This window comes from Rana temporaria, chromosome 4, assembly GCF_905171775.1.
Source record: "Rana temporaria chromosome 4, aRanTem1.1, whole genome shotgun sequence".
Lineage (NCBI taxonomy): Eukaryota > Metazoa > Chordata > Amphibia > Anura > Ranidae > Rana > Rana temporaria.
In genome coordinates this window covers 153,711,085-153,735,010 of record NC_053492.1, presented here as the reverse complement: position 1 = coordinate 153,735,010, position 23,926 = coordinate 153,711,085, and the positions used below count along the sequence as shown (strand labels likewise).

General features: G+C 41.9%; 1 protein-coding gene across 1 annotated transcript in view; it reads right to left on the bottom strand.

Moving 5' to 3' along the window:
• Positions 1-23,926, bottom strand: part of LOC120935657 (extracellular calcium-sensing receptor-like) — a 35,649-nt gene that overhangs the window by 4,786 nt on the left and 6,937 nt on the right. The window contains exons 3-4 of the mRNA XM_040347712.1: positions 10,734-11,531; positions 6,876-7,106 (exon numbers count right to left, since the gene is read on the bottom strand). Of these exons, the coding sequence (XP_040203646.1) occupies positions 6,876-7,106; positions 10,734-11,531 (1,029 nt within the window). The remainder of the gene's footprint in view (positions 1-6,875; positions 7,107-10,733; positions 11,532-23,926) is intronic.

The window sequence follows — 23,926 nt, the reverse complement described above, 5'->3', positions numbered from 1 at the left end:
GGGGCGCACATGCGCCCATAGTGGTCGCGACGCAACATCACGTTATATTACGTGATTTTGCGCAGCCGAGCCAACCTGCCGCAGTAAAACTGCGATGGGCGGTCGGCAAGCGGTTAATTCAACAAGCTGAGGTTAGAAGCTAATTGGCTGCCATACACAGCTGTACCAGATTCTGAGTGCTCCAGTTTTAGTAAATAACCCCCATAGACAGGGTCGTCTTTACCATAGGGCAAACAGGGGCAGCTGCCCAGGGCCCTGTCACTGTTGGGGGCCCAAAGCAGAGCCGCCCGTTAAGCCCCTGTGCTGCCCACAAATCAGGCTGAAAATCATCAGCGGCACGCAGCCAGTGCCAGTAATGCTTCCCTTCCCAGTGTTTTACACCCCTGGCTTCCCTTTAGACTTGCACTTCTCCCTTCCTGCCACTGGGTGCTGCTTGTATATAAAAGTGAATTAGAATGTGATTTTATAACATCCCCAGTTTGCTCTTCCCGAGGCGGACTTCTTCATGTCCTGCTCCTCAAGGTATGTCACTGTTTGATAATCTATATTGTAAATAGAAGTTTTCTGTAGAGTGTGCCCAAAGTCTTTATAATATTTGATGATTCACTGCAGGTCTGGTCAGTGTTTTAAAAAGTTCCTCTATTTTGCACATGGCATGGCATAGGGTCACAGCACCGTCTGTCCATTCTGCTTTAGCACCATGGGACCCCATGCCATGCCATGTGTAAAATAGAGGAACTCTTTAAATCACAGACCAGTAAGGCCTCAGAGCACATGGCATTACTGTCTGTATTTAACTGCTTGATGGGCTTATTTTGGGCCTGGCTGGTTTACATGTATGTGTTTTGGCGGCCCACATTTGCACAGGCACAGCAGCCCATTCATTTGAATGGGCCGCCATGCCTGCGTTTCCTGCAAAGAAAAGCGCATGCCTCATGTAATAGGCTGCGCACACGGCACACCTATGCCCATCAAGCACTGAAATACAGCACTGTCTGTCCATTCTGCTGTCTGCTGTTACTTATCTGCAGTTCCCGCACTGTCAAACTTGCTGCATTTTTAGACGTTTAGGTCACGCTTTTAAAAACACAGTGCGTTTGTGTGTGCAAGAGCTGCAGGTAAGTAGCATGGTGCAAAAGCAGAATGGATTTCAAGGCAACTGTATTTTTTAAATGCTGAATGCACCTTCTTTCTGCAGGAAACAAAGGCATGGCAGCCCATTCAAATCAATGGGTTGCTGTGCCTGCACAAATGAGGGCCGCCAAAACACATACATGTGAACCAGCCAGGCCCAAAATAAGCTGGAGGGGGGTCCAAAAAAAATGTTTGCCCAGGGCCCAAACCATATTAAAGACGGCCCTTCCCATAGAGACAATATTATATCTTCTACCAGCAAAGAAACCAGGAGTGTAAATAATGGGGGCCCGTTTAGAGTTTAAACTTCAATCCTATAAAATCAAAACCTTTTATCATGAAGAGTGTTTCTGTTATTGGGGTTGTAAAGGTTTGTTTTTTATTTTCTAAATAGGTTACTTTAAGCTAGTGCATTGTTGGTTCACTTACCTTTTCCTTCAATTTCCCTTCTAAATGTTTTTTTTCTTTGTTTTCTTTGTCTGAATTTCTCACTTCCTGTTCCTCCTCAGTAAGGTGTTCAATAAGCTGTTCTAAATGACTTTCCACCGATTGGATGATGGTGGAAAGCTTACAGAGGAGAGTCAGGAAGTGAGAAATTTAAACAAAGAAAACCCATTTCGAAGGGAAATTGAAGGAAAAGGTAAGAGAACCAACAATGCACTAGCTTAAAGGAACCTATTTAGAAAATAAAAGACAAGCCCAAAAAACAGTAAAGTTAGCCCAATTTTTTTGTATAATGTGAAAGATGATGTTACGCCGAGCAAATAGATACCCAACATGTCACGCTCTAAAATTGCGCACACTCATGGAATGGCGCCAAACTTCGGTACTTAAAAATCTCCATAGGCGACGCTTTAATTTTTTTTTACAGGTTACCAGTTTAGAGTTACAGAGGAGGTCTAGTGCTAGAATTGTTGCTCACGCTCTTAAAGGGGTTGTAAAGATTTGTCTTTTATTGTCCATCACATGGTTTTTCGGCTTCTGAATTTTTTTAATGACGTTTTTTAAAATGTCGTTTTTCGGGTTGTAAAAAATGACCGTGTGTGGGCTAAAATTACGTTTTAAACCCGCGCATGCTCAGAAGCAAGTTATAAGACGGGAGCGCTCATTCTGGTAAAACTACCATTCATAATGGAGTAAGCACATTCATCACGCTGTAACAGACAAAAAAGCGCAAATCGTCTTTTACTAGCACGGAATCAGCTAAAAGCAGCCCAAAGGTAAATAGAAGTTCCCCTTCAGCGTCCTGTCGTACGTGTTGTACTGTACGTCACCGCACTTTGTTCATCATTTTTCAAAAACGATGGTATGTGGGCAACATCATTTTTAATGATGAAGTTGGAAAAACGTCGTTTTTTGGACATGCTGAAAAATTTCATTTTTTTTCATGCCCGAAAAACGACCGTGTGTACGCGGCATAAAACTTTAAGAATATACCAGTTGGCCAATATCTAAGGGCGCGTCATAACTGTACAAAGTAGCAGAACTTCGAATAGGAAGCTAGAGTTTTCAGGGAGAGATTTCACGCAAGAGGCTACAATAAGAAATGGCTTACTAAAGCCTACAATAGAACTAAAGACAGTGATAGGGACTCTCTTATTTTTAAATGAAGAGAGGGACAGGAAAAAGAGTCAGGCCCTATAAGACTAAGTTTACAGTATACCCAAAGAACAAATAAGATAAGGGATATCTGTTCAGAACATTGGTGTCTCCTGAGGGAACATACTGCAGTTTGTAAATTCATCTCCAGAGACCCACAATTAGTGTACAGAAGGGGCGTGCTCACTTAACAACCTTCTGGTACACAGTGATATCTTTTGGAGACCCCCCCCCCCCCCCCCCAGTACTCTGTGGGGCAGATCCACAAAGCGAGTACGCCGGCGTATCTAATGATATGTCGGCGTACTTTCAAATTTCCTGCGTCGTATCTTTGTTTTGAATCCTCAAAACAAGATGCAACGGCATCTGGGTTAGATCCGACAGGCGTACGTCTTCGTACGCCTTCGGATCTAAGATGCAATTCTTCGGTGTCCGCTGGGTGGCGTTCCCGTTGTAATCCGCGTTGAGTATGCAAATTAGCTATTTCCGACGATCCACGAACGTACGAGCGGCCGTCGCATTCTTTTACGTCGTCTCTAGTCAGATTTTTCCGGCATATAGTTAAAGCTGCTGTTTGGTGGCGTACTCAATGTTAAGTATGGTCGTCGTTCCCGCGTATAATAAAAAAAAAAAAAAATTTGTTTGCATAAGTCGTCCGTGAATCGGGCTGGACGTAATTTACGTCCACGTCAAAACAATGACGTCCTTGTGACGTCATTTAGCGCAATGCACGGTGGGAAATTTAGGGACGGCGCATGTGCAGTTCGTTTGGCGCGGGGACGCGGTTCATTTAAATGAAACACGCCCCCCTACTCGCCGATTTGAATTAGGCGCCGTTCTTTGTGGATCTGCCCCTATATGTACGGGCATGACCTGGTGTGGGAGCTGTGAGTTCTTCCCCTACATGTTAGAGGGTGACTCTACGGCTACCCACAGGGAGACTTTTGAAATGCAGACAAAAGGCCAATTGTGGCACAATGGGGGTAGTACAGGACAGGTGATACTCAAAAAATGTGAATGTCGTGCAAAAGTTCATTTATTTCACTAATGCAACTTAAAAGGTGAAACTAATATATGAGATAGACTCATTACATGCAAAGCAAGATAGTTCAAGCCGTGATTTGTCATAATTGTGATGATCGTGGCTTACAGCTCATGAAAACACCAAATCCACAATCTCAGAAAATTTGAATATACTGTTTATTGTTCTTTGATATTTATTTATAAGAATTGGTCCTGTGGCTTCAATGCCGCCCCTGGGATTGCTGATTTTTGTGGAAATGTTCTAACATTTATCTCCCCCATGTGGACACTTTGAATCATTTTTTTCCTTTTTCTTTTTCATTCATTGTAAAATTATCCACTGCTCCTGCACCCCCGTGCATATTATGCATGATGACGCCATCCAACGCGGGACACGGCGACGCTGCTATGCACGCACTAGTATGGTCGATGAGCATGTGATATGCCACGACGCAAGCATGACGTGCAAGTAAGCACGCACCAGAAGCCATTTAAAGCCCAGGGGCAACACATGGAGACAGACCATTCTCAATTGAGCCTCTGAAGCAGTCGGTGGAGACCAGTGAAACTGGTCAGGCCATCCAATTGACCACCTCTGATGTCATGACTTAGTCACACACACTCTGACACCAACAAATTGCAAAGCGCCTCAGTGTGAAAGGGGTCTAAATGCCATTTATATACTTTTGTTATTTTATTTGGATTTTAATGCGATTAACCTGATGTCTGGTTAAGTTGTACTGATAAACTTTGAATTTGAATACATTTGATGTATAATGATTCTTTGGCAGGTGATACACCCTAAAAATCCCATAAATGTATTTGCTGCCTTGCAGGACATATGTGGATTTCTAATATTGACATGATGTCATGATTGGTATCTCTGATTGAACCCATGGTAGTGAACGATATAATTCCAAGGGGTTCACATACTGTATTTTGCAGCTTACCAATCATTAGATGTGGTGGCTGTATTTGTTTCTTTTTTTTTTAACCTTTCCCCCCTCTCTTTTTACCTAGTGATTTGGCCAGTAACACACCTCCTGTATTAAAGTGCCCTCACTCTGGATGAAGGAGCACAGGGCTCACCCTTGGACAGCAGCATTGTCAGTCTGGGGGGAGGGGAGTGTTAGCTGTACTAGCAGATTTAGATACCCTAACAAATTGAAGTCAGTCTCCTGCTATAAGTAGTTGCAACAAATAGTTTTCTTCCTTTTGGGATAAAGGTTTTACATAAATAAACAAAAGCTGATCATTGTAAGCACCCCTGTCAGTGTAAATGGTTTGTCTCATCCTGGTAACTGCTATATCTGCAGATCAGCATGTTCTTATGTATAACAACAGACTTACTGGCAGGATCACCAGGTGAAATTAAAATAAAGCAATTCTAAAAAAAAAAAAAACGAATGCAGCCATCACCTGGAATTGTAACATGCAATATAATAAAAGTTTGCTTTTGGGTTTAAAGGGGTTGTAAAGACAAAAATATTTTCCTCTTAAATTAAAGTCTGACAGCAGCTGATAAAGTAAAAAGTAATGTTTTGCATTATAACTAGTTTGATACCTGTTGAAATCGAGCTGTTTTATTCACCTCCAGCACTCCTGAATCGTTACACTCACTGACTTCCTGGTTTGCGGTGCGCATTCATTCTTGCTACATCACGGCCTAATGGGAACTACAGTTCCCATTAGGCTTAGCCTCCATGCCTGTGCGGGATAAGAGAGCATCTTCACGCAGGGCTGTAGTCATAGGGAGGGGGTGAGAACATTCTGCTTTCCACCATGCAAAACGGCTCAGATGCTGGTGGAAAGCAAGAAGAGGAGAGACAGGAAATTGCATTTTCAAATCTGGATTTCTGTATTTTGGAGGTCAAAAGGAAAAACGAGGTAAGTGATATTTAAATGTTCTTGCTTACAGCAATCAATTGATCTAATAAAAAACGAACCTTTAGTGTTCCTTTAATACTACTTTAAATATAAAATCAAAAATGTCAAAAGAGCAAACAGAATATGTTGTCATTCTGCATCTGCTAGAAGTTTTCCATCCTTATTTAATAAATAGTGCCATCTTGATTTTTATTTAACTACCGTATTTATCGGCGTATACCGCGCACTTTTTTGCCCTGAAAATCAGGGCAAAATCGTGTGTGCGCGGTATACGCCAATACCCGCTTTCCCGCGCCGAGTTTTGAATACTGCGCCGACATATACCGAGCGCAGTACACTCGGGTATAGTCGGGCAGTCTCGGCTCCTTCCGCGCTCACGTCCTGGACATACAGGACGTCAGCGCGAGAGTTGCAGAGCATTGCTGACAATACACGAGTGTACTGCGCTCTGTATATGTCGGCGCAGTATTCAAACTCGGCGCGGGAAACGAGCGGGGAGGACGCGAGGACGCCGCACCCGACAAAGAGGACACCCGAAGCCGCAGAAGGACGCCGGACCCGACGAAGAGGACACCCGAAGCCGCAGAAGGACGCCGACCCCGACGAAGAGGACACCCGAAGCCGCAGAAGGACGCCGGACCCGACGAAGAGGACACCCGAAGCCGCAGAAGGACGCCGACCCCGACGAAGAGGACACCCGAAGCCGCAGACGAACGCCGGACCCGACGAGGCTGCCGATGGACGCCGCACAAGACACCAAAACTGTAAGTACAAAAAAAAAAAATTTCCACAGGATTTGGGGCAACTTTAGGGGTGCGCGGTATACGCGGGAGCGTGTTATACCGCGATAAATACGGTACTTGCCGACCAGCCGCCATAATGTCGCAGTACCGAAAAAAATCGCTGATCGCCGCCATTACTAGTAAAAAAAAATATTAATAAAAATGCCATAAAACTTTATTATATATTTTTGGGGGATATTTATTATAGCAAAGGTGATCAAATACCACTAAAAGAAAGCTCTATTTGTGGGAAAAAAAGGAAGCCAATTTTGTTTGGGAGCCACGTCGCACGACCGCGCAATTGTCAGTTAAAGCGACGCAGTGCCGAATCGCAAAAAGTGCTCTGGTCTTTGACCAGCAATATGGTCCGGGGGTTAAGTGGTTAAATAATTTTAAAACTCTGACTAGCTAGGCTGGGGATGAGTATCCTTTGTATTATTTAGCACTAACCTGTGACTTGTCTCCATTCCATAAGGTGGTTTCATGTTCATCCATGAGAAGTTGGTGCCTGTCTGGTGTACTGCCGCTGTAGCTCCCCACCTTCTTATACTGGAGCAGGCCATCATTTCCCATCTGCCAGTTTAACACATCATACATTGGCATTGGATCCCCATTCTGGTCAAAGTAATGTAAATTTCCACTGTGGTCTGTGAAATTCACTCTTTTTAATGCCCATACTAACTGTAATTTGGAATGAAATGATGAGATCAATACTGCTGAAAATGTTATGCAAATCTTACAATTATTCACAATGATAAGCAATACATAAAATTATGCATTTGTTTTTGTTTTTTTAAATATGAAATACATTTAGTATATAATGCAGACCATGTGAATGAAGAGAATAATATGACTGATTTTAATTATTGTAATATTTATACATCTCTTATCACAGTATTTTAGATTAAATGTAAAGGCACTTGCAAAGTTCCAAAAATTGTTCTTGCAATGCACAGTCATGGCTTTTGCATCCTCTGGTTCAGGAGATGACTTTATAGCCTAGAAAGTCTTAAGCTGGCCATACATGGATAGAAATTTGTACTGTTCAGCTGGGAACGGCCAAATTTTGATCCATGTATGCAGGGCTGTCTTAATGAGAGGGCACACCTGGGCACTGCCCAGGGGCCCCCAGCTGCATGAGGGGCCCCTGCACTTTCCTCAAAGCAGCTGGTCTTTGAGCCCACGCTGCCCCGAAATTGGGGGCCCTATGATGGCACTGAGAGTGATAGATACACAGGGGAGGCAATCTGCCTCCTACCTACTTGATGTTTGTTTACCTGCACTGTCATCATTGTAGGGGCCCCAGAGCATTACTTTGCCCAGGGGCCCATGATGCTATTAAGACGGCCCTGCATGTATGGCATAGCTGGTTACACACAAGTCAATCTACTTATGTACAACCAGCCTATTGGGTTTTCCTGAATATAGATACTGGTTAGAGCTTCCAACACTGGTCATTGTATTCTGCTGTCAGGGAAGGCTCGCTGCCAGCAGAATACAATGGGAGAGCGAAAGTGATTCCCCCATCCACATCAAATGTGTGGATGAGGGAACCTGTTTTTTTTTTTCTTTTTTTTTTGTTAAACCCACTGTTCAAAAAAAAAAAAAAAAAAAAAAAAATTATGTATGGCCTGCATTAGAATACTACAACATGAACACCCTTAGCAATAAGGAAAATGAAACCATTTCAAATACCACACGTATCTAATTTATGAACAACAGGAACATAACAGAATGTCATAGAAAGGTGTGCAGTATCTTATGCCAGTCAGTCATAAACGATCATTTATTAGACAAATTAAGAGTTGCTATATCATTACCTATGACAGATAAACTGATAGTACCATGTTCTTAAAGCTGAACTCCAGGAATCATGTCTTTTGCATACTTACATCCAGCTAGCATCAATATATGTATCCATATCCAATATTTAGATATAAATCTCTAGACGAGGTGAAAATCCTGATTTCACTTTCCCTCCTCTTAACCTTGTTCAATCAGAAAATGCTTTATACAAGGCATTCTATGAATGGTGTAGCTACCAAGGAAGCAATCCATGTGGTTAGTGTGCAGGGGGCAACCCATTCCCAAAGGGTCCATAAGATCATGGCTTTGACTATATGTAGTGTTGACTACTAAACAGTGTTGCCAACCTTCTGTATTTTTATGGACAGTTCGTAAAAACAAGCACTTTTTCCCCCCGATCGTAAATGTCCGTGGTTGCAGGAATGTGCCAGTAAAAATAGCTAAGATTGGTTCGGCTTGGAACTGCGCATGGAGAATGGCACCGCAGAGGGGAATGGAGGCAGGGGGAGATTGGAGGCAGGGGGTGTTAGCGGCAGGGGGTGTTGGTGGCACCGCAGAGGGGGATGGTGGCACTGCAGAGGGTGGGGAATGGAGACAGGAGTTTGTTGGTGGCACCGCAGAGGGGGATAGAGGCAGGGGGTGATTGGAGGCAGGGGGCCTGGGGGAGATTGGAGGCAGGGGGAGATTGGAGGCAGAGGGAGATTGGAGGCCGGGGGAGGTTGTGGCACCGTAGACGGTGGTGAAGGCAGGGGGTGTTGGTGGCAGAGGGGGATGGAGGCTGCGGGTGATGTGACTAAATAATTTGCCCTTATTATATCAAAAATAACAAAAATATGTTTTTTTACCTTAATATCTACCTTAAATCACATTGCTATTTGCCCAGCGTACTTGTTTGTAGCCTAAATACTGAAATTTGCTCCTAAAAATGTAATTTAGTAACTTTTGTGAAATGCCAGTAAAAATGTGGCTGCGCCAGTAAATTTCGGGTGTCGTGCCAGTAAATTTTAATCTGATAGGTTGGCAACACTGCTACTAAAGTGATTTACAACATCCCAGCAGCCCTCTATGTATCAGATATGGATTCCTACATCGAGCCAAGCTGGCCCAAGGTAAGTATGCAAAAATTATAATTCCTGGACTTTGAAGTTAAAATTGAATTTTGGCATACAGTCCTGTCCATACATCAGTGTTAGCTAACTTGTCATGTTTGTAAATGTTCACTTTGCAAAGTAAATGTTAGTGAATAAGGTGAAGCCATGTTCACTTTGTATAGCCAATCATTTGCTATAAATCATAAAGTTGAACTCCAGACTCCAGTTAAAAAGTCCTAGATCCATTTGCCCATGCACATGAAGACTACTGTATAATTTCTGCAATTATTGTCTTTGATTTGAGAATAGAATGTTTTTATCCATTGTGATGTCATTAGCTTCATCTTAAAATTCTACATTTCCAGGCACTAGGGAGGGGATCTATGCAGGTGAATCAGTGGGATTGCTCTGATGTGGGGGGCATTTATAGGCAAAGTTCAGGGCTCACATAGCCAGCCTCACACCTCTGGGCTGGTTGTGACTAGGTACTGTGCAGTCATACACGTCCCCCGAAGGAAGTATGACATAAACACATCACTGTTCTCCTTCCGTTCTCCCAGAGGAAAGATACAGTATATATATAATACATGATGAAAGCACCTGTTGGTACCTAAAGTAGAACTATAGGCAAAACATTTTTTTTTTTTTTTGGATAGAGTAAGGGAGGGTCATAACACCTACCAGTTTATCTTTTCCCATCTGTGATTCATTGCGGAGATTTCCCTTCACTTCCTATCTCATAGCCAAAACAAGAAGTGAGAGGAAATCCTTCAAATTAAGGCAATCCTTGCAAGATTTCCACTGTATAACTTTTCGAGGAACATCCCAAATTTCCTTTACTTTCACTTTCAATGATAATGGTAAGAGCACAAACATAGGTGTGCACAGCCTATTACATTAGGGTGTGCACCCCAAAACTCAAACACACATGCGTGTATATATATATATATATATATATATATATATATATTATATAGGGCAGTGGGGCAACGGACAGCATCAGTGGAACAGTTGATGGTGTCAGTGGGCAGGGACTGTTTATTTTTATTCTTTTTTTATTATTACCTTTTACAATTTAATTTTTATTTTATTTTTTTACAATAGTTTTTTATTATTTTCTATTACAAATTTTTAGGAGCACCATTGGGGGGCTTTGGTGAGATACCAGGGGCCTAAACAGACCCATGATATCTCACTTTTGAGACAGGGAAAGGGGCTGAGGACAGAGATTCCTGAGTCCCTTTCTCTGCAGCCAAGCAGCAGGCACACCCTGTGCGCACGCCTATGAGCACAAATAAAGAGGGCGAATCTCGCTAATAGGGGCACAGACAGCAATAAAAATCTGACAGGGGTTTTAATCTCTCTCTACTCTTTAACCCAACCTGGATTTGAACTCTGAAGTGGACATTACCTGCCAGGGCTCTATGTCGTGTACTTCTGTGCATGGTTCATTTCTACAGTAAATTAGGCTTTGGAGGGCATTGGCGATGGCATATACAGCACGGTAAACATTACAAGTGATCCTTAGTTGTGAAACATCTGTATATGTGTTATTCACAGATGACAAGTCCTCATTGCCAGTACAGATGTTTGTATTGTTCTGGGATTGGGAAGGATCAGGCCAGGAACACCTGAACGTGTTTTCCCAGAACAATTGTATTATAGGATCTTCAGGTTCCCGTAGTGGATTCACCTGAAAGAGAAACTCTTTCAGACCTGAGATTATTCCTGTAGGTATTGCAAGTCCAAGAGTACCGATAAAAAAATGACTTTGATCTTTTGCTAACACAAAAGCAGATGTGCTCCAGCCTTCACTTGCTATCCATGTCCTGCCACTAATGTTCTGTTTGGCTACTTCCCAAATTAATGGTATCAAGTTAGTGTCTCCAGAGACCACAATTATAACTTTCGCTGAGGAACGTTTTATTGTGGAAGCAATCTGTTCATATTTTGTTTTGGAGTAAGCTAGAGGAATTGTCTCTGAAAATGCGATGCAGACACCAAGCCGTGCAATCTGTTCAGTGAAAAGCTGCACTCCCAGATGTCCATAGTCATTGTCTTCAGCTAAAGTGCCCACCCAAGTCCAACCAAAGTGTTTCACCATGGCAGCCAAAGCGGTAGTTTGAAAGGTATCACTTAGTATGGTCCGGAAAAACGAAGGAAACTCTTGCTTATTACTTAAGATGTTGATAGAGGAAAAATAACTCACCTTCGAAAAAAAAACTCAGGTAATTACAAGCAGATATAAATAAAGTAACTTGACAAGCTTAATAACTTAAATTCAATGTAGCTAAGTGTGGTATGGGTATTATAATAATTCGATTTACTGTTGATAAGACTTGGACTTGCTGTCATTATGGCTTGTGGCTAAAAATCACCAAACATTGGGACAGATTCATTCAAACTGATGTTTTTTAAAGAATTAGTTCAGCTTTTGTAACATTTTACATGTTACACCCATGTTCAGGGTGTAACATGTAACATGATACAAATGTACCGATTCCTGGACCCCCACCGATCCCTCGTTTTGGCAGCAAGTGGGGGATCTTCTTCCCCTTGCTCACTGCCACAATCTAAAGAAAACGCAGCAGTGCAGGGCTCCGCCCAGCCACGTCATTCATTTACAGTTCTGTAAATGAATAGACTACAACTCTACAACTACTGACAGCCAGGGCCGATCCTAGGCAGGGTGCACAGGGTGCATTGCACCCAGGCGCCTGCAGAGGTGGGGGCGGCAAACATCTAACAGACTCTCTAACAGAAGCCGTCTCTGTGTCCTCTTCCTGTATTTTGTTTATTGTTAAGAGATCATGTAAGTATCCCAGGTTAATGAAGACTTTGTGGGGGAGCATCTCTGTGGTTGAGTCGTTGCCATAGAAACATTTGTAAAGAGGAGGAGTTAGTAACATGATGACGTCCATGTGGGGGCGCCAGAAATATTTCTGCACCCAGGCGCCTGTGACCCTAGGATCGCCCCTGCTGACAGCCTTTCAACTCTCACAGGGTACGCCTGCCCATGCACCAAGAAACCTAGGGCCTAAAAATATTTAGGACTTTATTAAAGCAGATTTGTTTGATGTGTGTTTTTTTACTTATAGGAAGGGGTAAACTAAGAGATACCATTCTACCTCAATTTACCATTGAACGCTCTCCTCCTAGTGGCTCTATCTGTACTGCAGTAAACAACTAAAGGAAGTACAAAAATGAAGCATGGGGTTCTAATCAACTGATAGAAAGCACCTTACTCTATGCTCCAAAATTCAATCTATTACTCCCAGTCTTCCTGGATTTAAAAAGCATCCTGGCTGCAATAAAATACTGACTCCTGGCAAATGATAACTAAGAGATATGAGAGCTACTTGGAAATAAAACCCCTCCCCACCAACCAAAATACCATAATATCATATCCAAACGTGATAGTGCACCCAAACTCGCTAAGAAAAGCAAAGTATCCTACATGTTTCACCCTAAGAAAGAGCTTTGTCGAGGATGTATAAAATAAAATATGTGCTGAAAATGAAAAGTGCTATATCCACATCATGGCAAATGGCCTTTGCGGCTGTCGGCTTGGAGTTCTCAATGAACTACCACAGTGTTGTTGAGTGCTGTGATAGTTCTCTAAATAAAAATGTATTTTAGTTAAAAATCAGCACCACATCCCGGGGTAATAGACAATACAAAAGAAAGAAAGGTTGGGACTTTGGAAGTGCTGATAAACCTCCCCTTGGAAGAACTATTCGTATACCATATAGAATAAAAATATAATTTAATTTAATAGATAAAAAGTGTGTCTCATATGACATGAGACATCATAATAAAAAACAATGTAACAGCATCAAACTACTCATCCCCATACACCCCCCCTAGTCTCCAATGGGTATTATAGTCTCTAATAACTGATCAAATACAGCATGGATAGTAAAAAATACATTGGTCAAGAGAAATATATGCCAAGGAGACAGCCAAAACCCAAGGCATTTCGCCTTGTCTGCTTCTTCAGGGTTCTAGTGGAGGGCAGATGGGTAAGTAGAGATGATTCATTACATACTGATTTTGGGGAACCCAATGGGGATATAAACACACTTCCACCAAAGCCCTTAGATATGAATCAGGTGTCTGCCAAGTATCGAACAGGCATGTACATCAACTAAAAAAGAGAGGTACTTTCCAAATAAGCCAAAAGGAGGTCCAATGCATAAAGGTTAGCAACTTGACTAACACCATTCCATATTTTTAAAAAAACAGACACTAAGAGACAGTGTACAATTCAAATTATGAGGTACACCAATAAGACAAGCCTCCATGACCAAGATGACAAGCACAGTGTCATATCTTATTATTCCTGCAAAAATATTCCTTACTCCTAGTCACATAGATGTGGTAGAAAGTTGGTTCTATCATCAAACAGTACCTACAAGCAGAGACTGTGATAGTATGAAACTGCCTGCCTGTACAAGGTATGGTAAAGACGTACATTGCTGGTGCAATGCTTTCCAGGCTTTAAAAAAAATAGTTAACATTTATTTAATATTTTTTTAAAGGTAAAGTTATCCTTTAAGCCTATAAAATACCTTGTTTTCAGTCTCCTGCAAACCTCTAAATGTATTAATTTTTGCTACTGTGACCCGAATTACTGTTAGAGGGTGGCAAAAACTTGTATACCATTGAAATGGAAATCAATAGCAGCTCCTACAATACAAATGTGGGCTAGTAAAGTAAAGGAGATAAGCAGGTTGGAAGACTTGGTTCTCTCATCACGCCAACAACAAGAGAATTATTTAGAGACTTGGACATCCTGGAATTCCTTTCTAGCTTCAGAGGAAGGAGGACACCTCCTTGAAGTGGTCTAATTTATAAGAGATATGAATAAGGCATAGACATAAATGGTGAAATGGGACGACATACTGGCAGCGGGTCTGAAGGAGGGAGAGGAGAGGGAAGGGTTTTTTTAAAAAAAAAATTTCCTTCTCTTTTTTATGGGGTAGGGGGAAATGGGAGGGATTAGACAGTTGGTAGTCGATACAGATTGAGGGGTAGCCAATGTTAGGAAACGCGGAAGACAATTGGAAGGGTGGAGACCCCCAAGAGGAGTAAGCACAAACAGAATCTACATCGGGGGGTCCCCCGGCTGTCTCTCGGCTTTTCCTTTGCTTTTTTTCTTTTTTTTTTTACTTTCTTGATAATTTAAATGGTTGATGTATTGGTTGATGGTATAACAAGATATGATTATTGTGAATGCCCTTAACGTGTATCTGTCTATCTTTTTGAAAACAAAATAAAATATATATAAGAAGGTGGATATGTTCATTCTCCATGGTCCCACTGCATGTTGAAACTTAGCCATTCTCTCGTGCTCGCTCCCAAGATAGACTATGGGATTTGTGGTGTGCATAGAGCAGTGCGTATGACCACAACAAACATGCACTGTTCATTTAAAAAAAATAGAGGTGAGGGGGTAAGGGGAGGTTCTGGGGCTCACTGATTATGGTACAAGGAAGCAGAAAAACAAGAGTAACAATAGATTACAGGATTAGAAAATGAAAACTGATGCAGCCACCACATCTAATGTTAGGACTACCAATACGTAGTGAATGCGTATGTATTCTTTTTGGAGAATAAGAATAATGTTTAGTGTCGCTTTACACTTTTAATTTATAGAAAAACTAAACAAAAACCCAGACTAGTTGCTGTGGACCACCACTTGAATTCTGTGCTCATTTCCTTTTCTCTAGCCTTAATAAATCATCCCTCCAGTGGGATTTAGTTTTTTGTAAAAAAAAAAAAAAGAGAATTTCAGTACATAAATCAGCATAAAGTCCTTTAAAGCTAGAGTAATGCTATGTGTACAGTAAAGCTCATCTGTACAAAGTGCTGAATTATAAAGTTTGTCTGAGAATTCAGAAAAAAAAGGGGGCAGAGAGCTGAACTTACACACTGTAGAGCACATTGAGGAGAGGTCTGAGAGCTGATTGGAGGGAAGGGACACACCCCTTTTTACAGCACACAGGAAAAGAGCTAAAGCTGTCAATCAGCTAAAGCTCCCTCCCCCGTCACCTTTTTTTCTCTTGGTGTCAGAAAAACTGGTCAGAAGTAATTTATGCTGATAGCAGAGGAACAAAGCAGCAGACAGAAATGACACAGTGCGGCAAGCGGGGAGAGAGGGAGTGGTAAAGAGATGACTGAGTGAGAGAGACACGCTGCTTGGAGCTCCGGAGCCTCTCCACGGGAAACGTAGCGAGCACTGAGAACTATCCCAGAAGGTCGGGCTGGCTTAGCAAATGAAGCCCCATAGCCCCATAGCCCCATAGCGCGGTATGCCTAACGGCCGCAAGTACGTAACGCGGGCGGACCTAAGGAAGACTGCCCCGGCGACGAACAACCCAACAAATAGCTCAATAATTGGTCTACAGAGTGACATTCAGAGTTACTTTACCTCGGCTTCTCCTGTGACTATAGCCGCGAGTGGGTCCATTAACAGAGGTGCCCGAGGACGTGGAGGCGGAGGGGAGAGCTGTGTCAGCAGAGAAAGGCTGGCCCCGCAACGAAGATCTTCCGGAGCAGGAGGCTTACTAGCACAGATACAGACAGCGACGGTAGAGACCGCAGCAGAGACCCGGAAGCAGCTGGGACCAATGGAGATGGAACTGGCAGAAATTAAAGCCATGCTGGCAGCTCTCCCTACCAGACAGGATATCGAGAAATTACCTACTAGACAAGAGATTGAGGTACTGATACTTCGGGTGGAGGAGACACAACGTCAGGAGATGCAAGCGGTAAGGCATGACTTGAACGCGCTGACGGAAAAAGTAATGCTGAGAGAGGAGACTATTGTTTCTATTACGCAAAGAGTGGGGGCTTTGGAGAAGGCATTAGAAGCGAGACAGCACATAAGGGCAGACATGGCAGAAGAAGCAGTAATTGACCTACAATTACAGGTGGAGGTTCTAGAGGACAGGAGTCGTAGGAAGAACGTACGTATAAGAGGGGTCCCTGAACCAGCAGAAAATGAGGACTTGGATATGAAAATTAGGTCTATTTTTGAAATGATATTGAAAATCCCGCAAAAGGAGATTGAAATTGAGAGGGCCCATAGAACTCCTGGCCCGAAATCCTTAAACTTAGAAAGGCCAAGAGACATAATCTGCCGGTTACACAGGTACCAACAAAAAGAAATGATCCTTAGGATGGCATGGGACATGCGGGACGTGGTGTATGAGGAGGCGCATATTAAAATCCTCCCGGACGTGTCTCGCGCTACGCTTCAGAGAAGAGCATGTTTGCGTCCATTGCTAGATTTGGCTAGAGAAAATGGGTTTACATATAGGTGGGGATATCCTCTAAATGTAACGTTCCGTAAGCCTGGGGCTGCGTTCACGCTTAGAACTCCCCTGGAACTACCAGATCTGTTCCTGTTTATGGAAAAACCACCTATTCAGATACCAAACTGGCTATTCCCTATGTCGTACATGGGGAATAGAGGAAGACCCCCAACAAGGCCAGGACACAGACAAGGAAAACCCCCACAGACTTATACCCAAGAGGACACCAGCAGACAAGGTGACCCTGTAATTGGGCAGGTAGAGTAAAAGCCCAGACCTACAGAAGAAAAGAAGAAGAGATAACGAACAGCGGGGCTGGAAGGAGTAAATGAGGAGTTAATGAGTTAGTTGGGAAAACAGGGGGCCGGGATTAAATTACCCTACAACCTATTATTTTTAATTCCTTTTTTTTTTTTTTTTTTTTTGCTCCCTTTCCCGGAGGTACTTCATACATGACCCTGGCTCCCTATGCCCCCCCCTTCTTTTTTCCTTTTTACATATCTATATATATTCTTTCTGGAGGGGGAGGGGTTAGGGTGAGGAGGGACTGGTCGACAGGAGTTGAAAGAAAAGGGGATCCTATCCTTAGTACCTTGAAGTAGAATTATCGGGGCGGACAAGAAAAAGGACTAAATGGACTAAAAAGACTAAAACTTTTCCAACTGGGGTGTAATAAATAACTCAAGTGTTAAATATACAGAGGGTGGGGGTTGGTGAAATCATGTGAACAAGGGGTAGAACAAAGAGGGCATATTAAGGGCAGGTTAAGGGGGGGAGTAAAGGTGGTAGTAGGCGGGCGGACGGAGAGGGGGGAGCATAGAGGATTATATACTTTTTTTTTTTTTTTTTTTCACTTCTATTTTTTTTCTTTTTTTTAGGGGTTTTCCCCTTTTTTTTTTTTTTTTTTTTTTTTTTTCAGTTTGTAAGGCACTGGTTTTGCTACTAGGGTCAGTAGCAATACAACAATAATGGCATTAATAACTAATAACTAAATACACTTAATACACTCTAATACACTCTACTATCAAGACACAGACACACACAGCACATAATGCACATAACGCACAATTCAACAGGAAAGTCGCACACAGATTATAAACACCAACATTAGACACAAATAGGTCACATTAAGGGCACAATAGGCCACAATAGGCCACAATGGGCCGCCGCTGTGGGGCACAAGGTGGGGGGGTCTGATTGTGGGCCCAATCGCGGAGGTTCCACCCCCTTTTTTTTTTTTTTTTTTTTCTCACCTGCACTAACGGAATACTACACAGGAATGTATACGCCCGAATTGGGGGCCACGAATAAGGGCTAGTGGGATGTGGCTTTTTTTAGAGGACACAGCACTCTTTCTCTAGAAAGGTTTTTTTTTTTTTTTTGTTTTTTTTCCTCTCTCTTCCTCTCCCCCTCCCCCTTTTCTTTCCCCTTGTATGCGGTATAGGTAGGCGTATGTGTTTGCGCGTTAAGGCGTAAATATATACAATATATATACACAATATATACACAATCCCCGATAAGCCACCTACCTGTAATGATCACATGGAAGTTAAGACTCAGTTGGGAGAGGGAAAGAAAAAGGAAAAGTCCCCCCCCCCTTTTTCTTCTCGTTTCTTTTTATCTATTTTTTCTGTCTGTTTTACGCGGTAACCATATCATTTTGTCTATCCCATTCGATTAGAAGGGGGAGTGGGGGAAGAGGGGGAAAATGGGACATGTATATGAGCGCATATTAAATGTATGCATAAATGTATATAAATGTATGTAAATGTAAATTTATTTAAATATATATCCCATAAGTTAAACATACTAATGTACTAGTAAGGGGATAGGGGGAGGGGGGTAAAGGCAGAACATGTAAAGGAGGGGATGATGTAGCAGAGAGCAAAGTGAATGTAAGGATTACTATTTGAATGTTTGGTTGGTGATAGCTCTCATGCTCTTTTGTGAATCTTGCTGACCCCCATCTTGTACTGTCTCTATATGCCACCTGGGCATGATGACATGTAAGGAAAATGGGTTTATTTTCCTCTCTTTTCTTTTTTTTTTTTTTTATTAGAATGAGGATATGGGAGCCGGCCCCTCAGTACTCCTTTCAGTATCCTTCTTTTTTCTGTTTTTTTCTTTTTCTCTCTTCTCTTTTTTTTCTTCTCTTTCTCAGATGAAGCGAGGAATATAGAGCAACAAAGTGCAACATAGTGCATTATGACTATTGTTTCTGTTTTAAGGAGTCTAGAAGGGTACCGTGGAGAGGCCCAGCTCCAAGCTCTCTCTTTTTTTTTCTATTCTGTGGCTAGCCTGAATAGTGGTTCCGCTTTCTTTTTTTTTGTTTTTTGGTTTAGAGCCAGGGGAACTGCTGTTTTGTGCTGAACTTTTATTTTTTCTCTCTCTTTTTTGTCTCCCTCCTGGGGAGGAATACTCGCGCACGCCTGTGTTCAGAGGCCCTCGGATACCGGTTCAGCTTTATGGTGTGAACAGGCTCTTTGAGGGGGTTGGGACGCAGGGGGGCACGGGTTCTACCTGGGGTACACGCCCCTAACCATAGGCTGACGCTCAAATACCGTGTATACGGTGAGTGTTAATTAGCAGATTGCTAAATATTAGAGTTTGATCCTACTCTTTTTTGTATTTTTTTTTTTTTTTTTTCTTCTCTCCCTTTTCCCTCTCTCCCATTCCCCCCTCCCGCCCATATCCTCCCCAATACGACTAAAGGGAATTGAGATGGAGGCTTTAAATATTCTGTCACTGAACGTAAAAGGATTGAACTCACCAGAAAAAAGGAGGGTCCTTATGCATGACCTGCAAAGACTAAGGGTAGACATGGCATATATACAGGAAACCCACTTCAGAGAAGATAAAACCCCGATCTTAAAAAACAGGTTTTATCCAACTGTATATCACGCTACAAATCAAGAGTCAAAGTCAAAAGGGGTATCTATCCTTATAGGAGGGAAAATTAAGTGGACATACACGGATATGATGAGAGACACGAAAGGGAGATATCTATTTGTGAAAGGTAAAATAGGAGGAATCGGGGTAACATTTGCCAACGTATATGCACCGAACGAGCAACAGGAAACTTTCCTGGGTAAAACGATTAAACGTCTTCAAGACTTCTCAGAAGGTCACCTGATACTGGGAGGGGACTTGAACATCCCGCTAGATCCCAAGATGGATACATCAACGGGAAAGTCATCTATCTCTTGTGGGGTTAGAAATCGTCTCAACCAAACTCTATTTAAAAACCAGTTGACTGATATATGGAGATTGCTACATAACAAAGAAAAAGACTATACATTCTACTCTTCACCACATAAAACCTACTCTCGAATAGATCTTTTTCTTATCCCACATGCCCAATTACATTCAGTACGATCAGCTAAAATAGGATCTATTACATGGTCAGACCATGCCCCGATTTTTCTGGAATATGAGATACAAGATTATAGACAGACTAGATCTAACCAGTGGAGACTAAATGAAAGTCTATTGCAAGACAAAAAAACTCTAGAAGAGGTAATTAAAGAATTGGAATGTTACTTTAACACCAACGATACCCCGGAGTGCGATCCCGGAATTATCTGGGAAGCACATAAGGTGGTCATTAGAGGGGTTCTAATTAAACATGGGTCTAGAATAAAAAGGGAACGTACGGAAAAACTGAAAAAGTTACTGGAGGAATTGGCCATGTTGGAGAGTAGACATAAGCAGGCAGGATTTACAACAGGAGAGGAAGAGGTGGTGAGGAAAAGAAGGGAAATTACAGATCTTTTGTACTATAAAGCTCAAGCAGCAATACAGAGGTGTAAAAAGTATGCATACGAATCAGGAGATAAGTGTGGGAAGGGATTGGCTAGATTATTACGTGAACAGAAGACGAGTAACTATATCCCATGTATCAAACCATTAAAGAAACAGAAAGTTTTTAAACCAAAGGATATAGCGAAAGAGTTTCAAGAATATTATAGCTCTCTCTATAATATAAAAAGTAAACCCCCGATCAAAGGAAAGATCGACCAGTATCTTATGGAATCAGCAATACCAAAACTAATGGAAGCAGATAAAGAGAAGCTAGATGCCCCTATAGTTGAAGAAGAAATCAAAGTAGCAGTTAATTCAATGAAACAGGGGAAAGCGCCTGGGCCCGACGGGTATACGGGTCAATACTATAAAACTCTTTTCCCATCGCTATTGAAATATATGACGAAATTCTTTAACGCACTAGGGACATCAGCTAGCTTTACGAAAGAAACTTTACTGGCCTATATTTCGGTGATACCGAAAGAGGGGAAAGACTTGAGTTTGTGTGAAAGTTATAGGCCGATTTCGTTACTAAATTTAGACGTGAAAATCTTCGCTAAGATCCTGGCAAATAGAATACAACAATATATCCCAGAACTGATACATTTGGACCAGGTGGGATTTGTCCCAACACGGGAAGCACGCGACAACACGATAAAAGCCATTAACTTAGTACAGATTGTAAACAAAACACAGACACAATGTGTACTATTAAATACAGACGCAGAAAAGGCCTTTGACAGGGTGAATTGGAGCTATATGAGGGCAGTTTTACAACATGGAGGTTTTGGAGATAAAATGATAAAATGGATACTGTCTATGTACTCTGGCCTGACGGCCCAAGTTCGGGCCAACGGAATAGTATCAGAACCCTTCCAGATATGGAATGGTACAAGACAGGGGTGCCCCCTGTCCCCGCTCCTCTTCGCCCTGTCGCTAGAACCCTTCCTGTGTACCGTACGCTTAAATAAAAATATATCAGGAATACACATAGGAAAAAACCATTGCAAAATATCTGCATACGCAGATGACATGCTGTTCACACTCACGAAACCACTGATCTCTATCCCGAACCTAATGAGGGAATTCGAGAAATATGGCTCTCTCTCGAACTTAAGTATTAACTTCAGTAAATCAGAAGCAATGGGAATTAACGTCCCACAAACATTAATAAATCACTTAAAACAAAAATGTAAGTTTAAATGGACAGAAAAAGCATTAACATACCTGGGTATACAACTTTCAGGGAGAGTAGATAAGATTTTTGAATTAAATTTTCCACCATTGCTTCAGAAGGTGAAGATACTACTGGATAAGTGGAACCAGGGGTCCCACACCTGGTTAGGCCGATGTAATGTCATTAAGATGAGTATACTTCCAAAAATCCTTTACTTATTGCAAACATTACCAATCCATATCCCAGCGCAGTTTTTCAAACAATGCCAGAGAGTCATCTTCAAGTTTATTTGGGCACACAAAAATCCCAGAATACAAAGAAAACAACTAATGTATACCAAACAACAGGGAGGTCTGGGAGTGCCAGATATACGGAAGTACTACTATGCTGCCCACTTGAACAGATTAATAGACTGGAATAGGCACGCAGACACTAAACTCTGGGTACAAATTGAACAATCCCAATCTAAAACGCCATTAGAAAGGGCACCATGGTGGTATGCTTCATTTCCAAAAGAACTTAACAAAAACCCGATACTGGGAAATACAGTGAAGATATGTGTAACAGCTTTTTCCATGATGGGCATGGACCCTAGGACCTCTCCACTATACCCAGTACTGGGAAACCCCCTTTTTCCCCCGGGAGATGAGGATGGAGTTTTCCGAGACTTAAGGGAGGGGGGGTGTAGACAGGTAGTGAGTTATATACGAAGGGGAAGATGGCTCACAATAGCTGAACTGATGGAACAAGGGGGGGGATTCCATCTAAAGTTTTGGAATGCACTCCAGATAGTTCACTTTTTGAATACATTACCAAACCCAGGGGTTTTCAAAAGACCAATTACGAGAATTGAAAAAATGTGTAGCGAGAGGGGAAGATTACAACATACACTATCATTATGTTATGATATATTGACACAGTCAGGGAATCATCCTCTGAAATGTGTCCAGGATTGGGAACAGGAACTAAAAAAGGTATTTAGCACGGAACAGCGACAATGCATATATAAACGAATACATAAAACATCAATATGCGCAAGGACACAGGAGACAAATTATAAGATATTCGCGAGGTGGTACAGGACACCGGAAAGATTAAACAAAATCTTCCCGGAGGTGTCAGATAAATGTTGGAGGTGCCTGGGGAATAAAGGGACGTTGTTACACATATTCTGGGACTGCCCTTTGATAAGGAGCTTTTGGCTGGAGATTAAAAGGATACTTCAGATATGCTCAGAATATGAGATACCGGAAGATCCAGAATTCTACCTCTTACATGTGAACCAAATACAAGAGAAAGCATATAGGGAGACAAGTCTAGGTCATCTATTAGATGCTGCAAAAATGTGCATAACAAAAAAATGGAAGTCCTCAACATCACCCACAATAGAGATGTGGATAAATAAAGTAAAAGAAATCAGTAAATTAGAAGAATTAATACAAACAGCACAACACCAAAAGGAAAGATATTTAAGAATTTGGACACCCTGGAAATCTTTTATAGACTCCAGGGCTTGAGGGGGGGGAATGGGGGTGTGGGATAATGGAGAGAGTATGGGCGAATTTTTTTTTTTTTCCTCCTTTTCTTTATGGTTTTGTTCTCTTTTCTGGTTTATATATCTTTTTTTCTCTTTCTTTTCTTCTCTTTGCTCCTCTAACAGATGGGTAGGAGTGTTTAGGATCACATCCATAGGTTAGAGGGGATACGCTACAGAACGCAGTGGCAAGGTCAACCTATGTGAATTGTATATATATATAATGAAGATGTGTACAACAACAGTATCTTAAAAGTAATAAGCACTGCTATAATTGTATAATGTATAATGTTTTATTAATGTGTATCTAAATAAAACAAAATAATCAGAAAAAAAGAAATGACACAGTGCTTTAATTGAGACAAGGACACTATATAGCAGGGGTCAGCAACCTTTTTCCACTTAAGGCCCGGATTCAATGTATGTGAATGCATGGAGGGCCACATTCACCTGCTAATAAATGAAGATAATAATAATCCTAACATAGTAATAATAACAGTACAGGTTTACCTAACTTTAAGGTGCTTCACTAATACAAAGCCAGTTCACCTTGAGGGAGCATGCAGGTTCACTCGCTTGAAGTTTTGGCATCGCTGCAGGGTTTTCCAAGCCCCTCCCCCCGGCAGCGATTAGTTTGTTCAACTTACACTCACCCTCTCCATTGCTCTCTTGCACCTTTAGCACCTTTCCTTGTGACACCTGGCCTGGCCACTGATGCTGGCGTTATAAAGTGAAGACTGCCTTAATGCACATTAAGATGATTTTCACTGTAT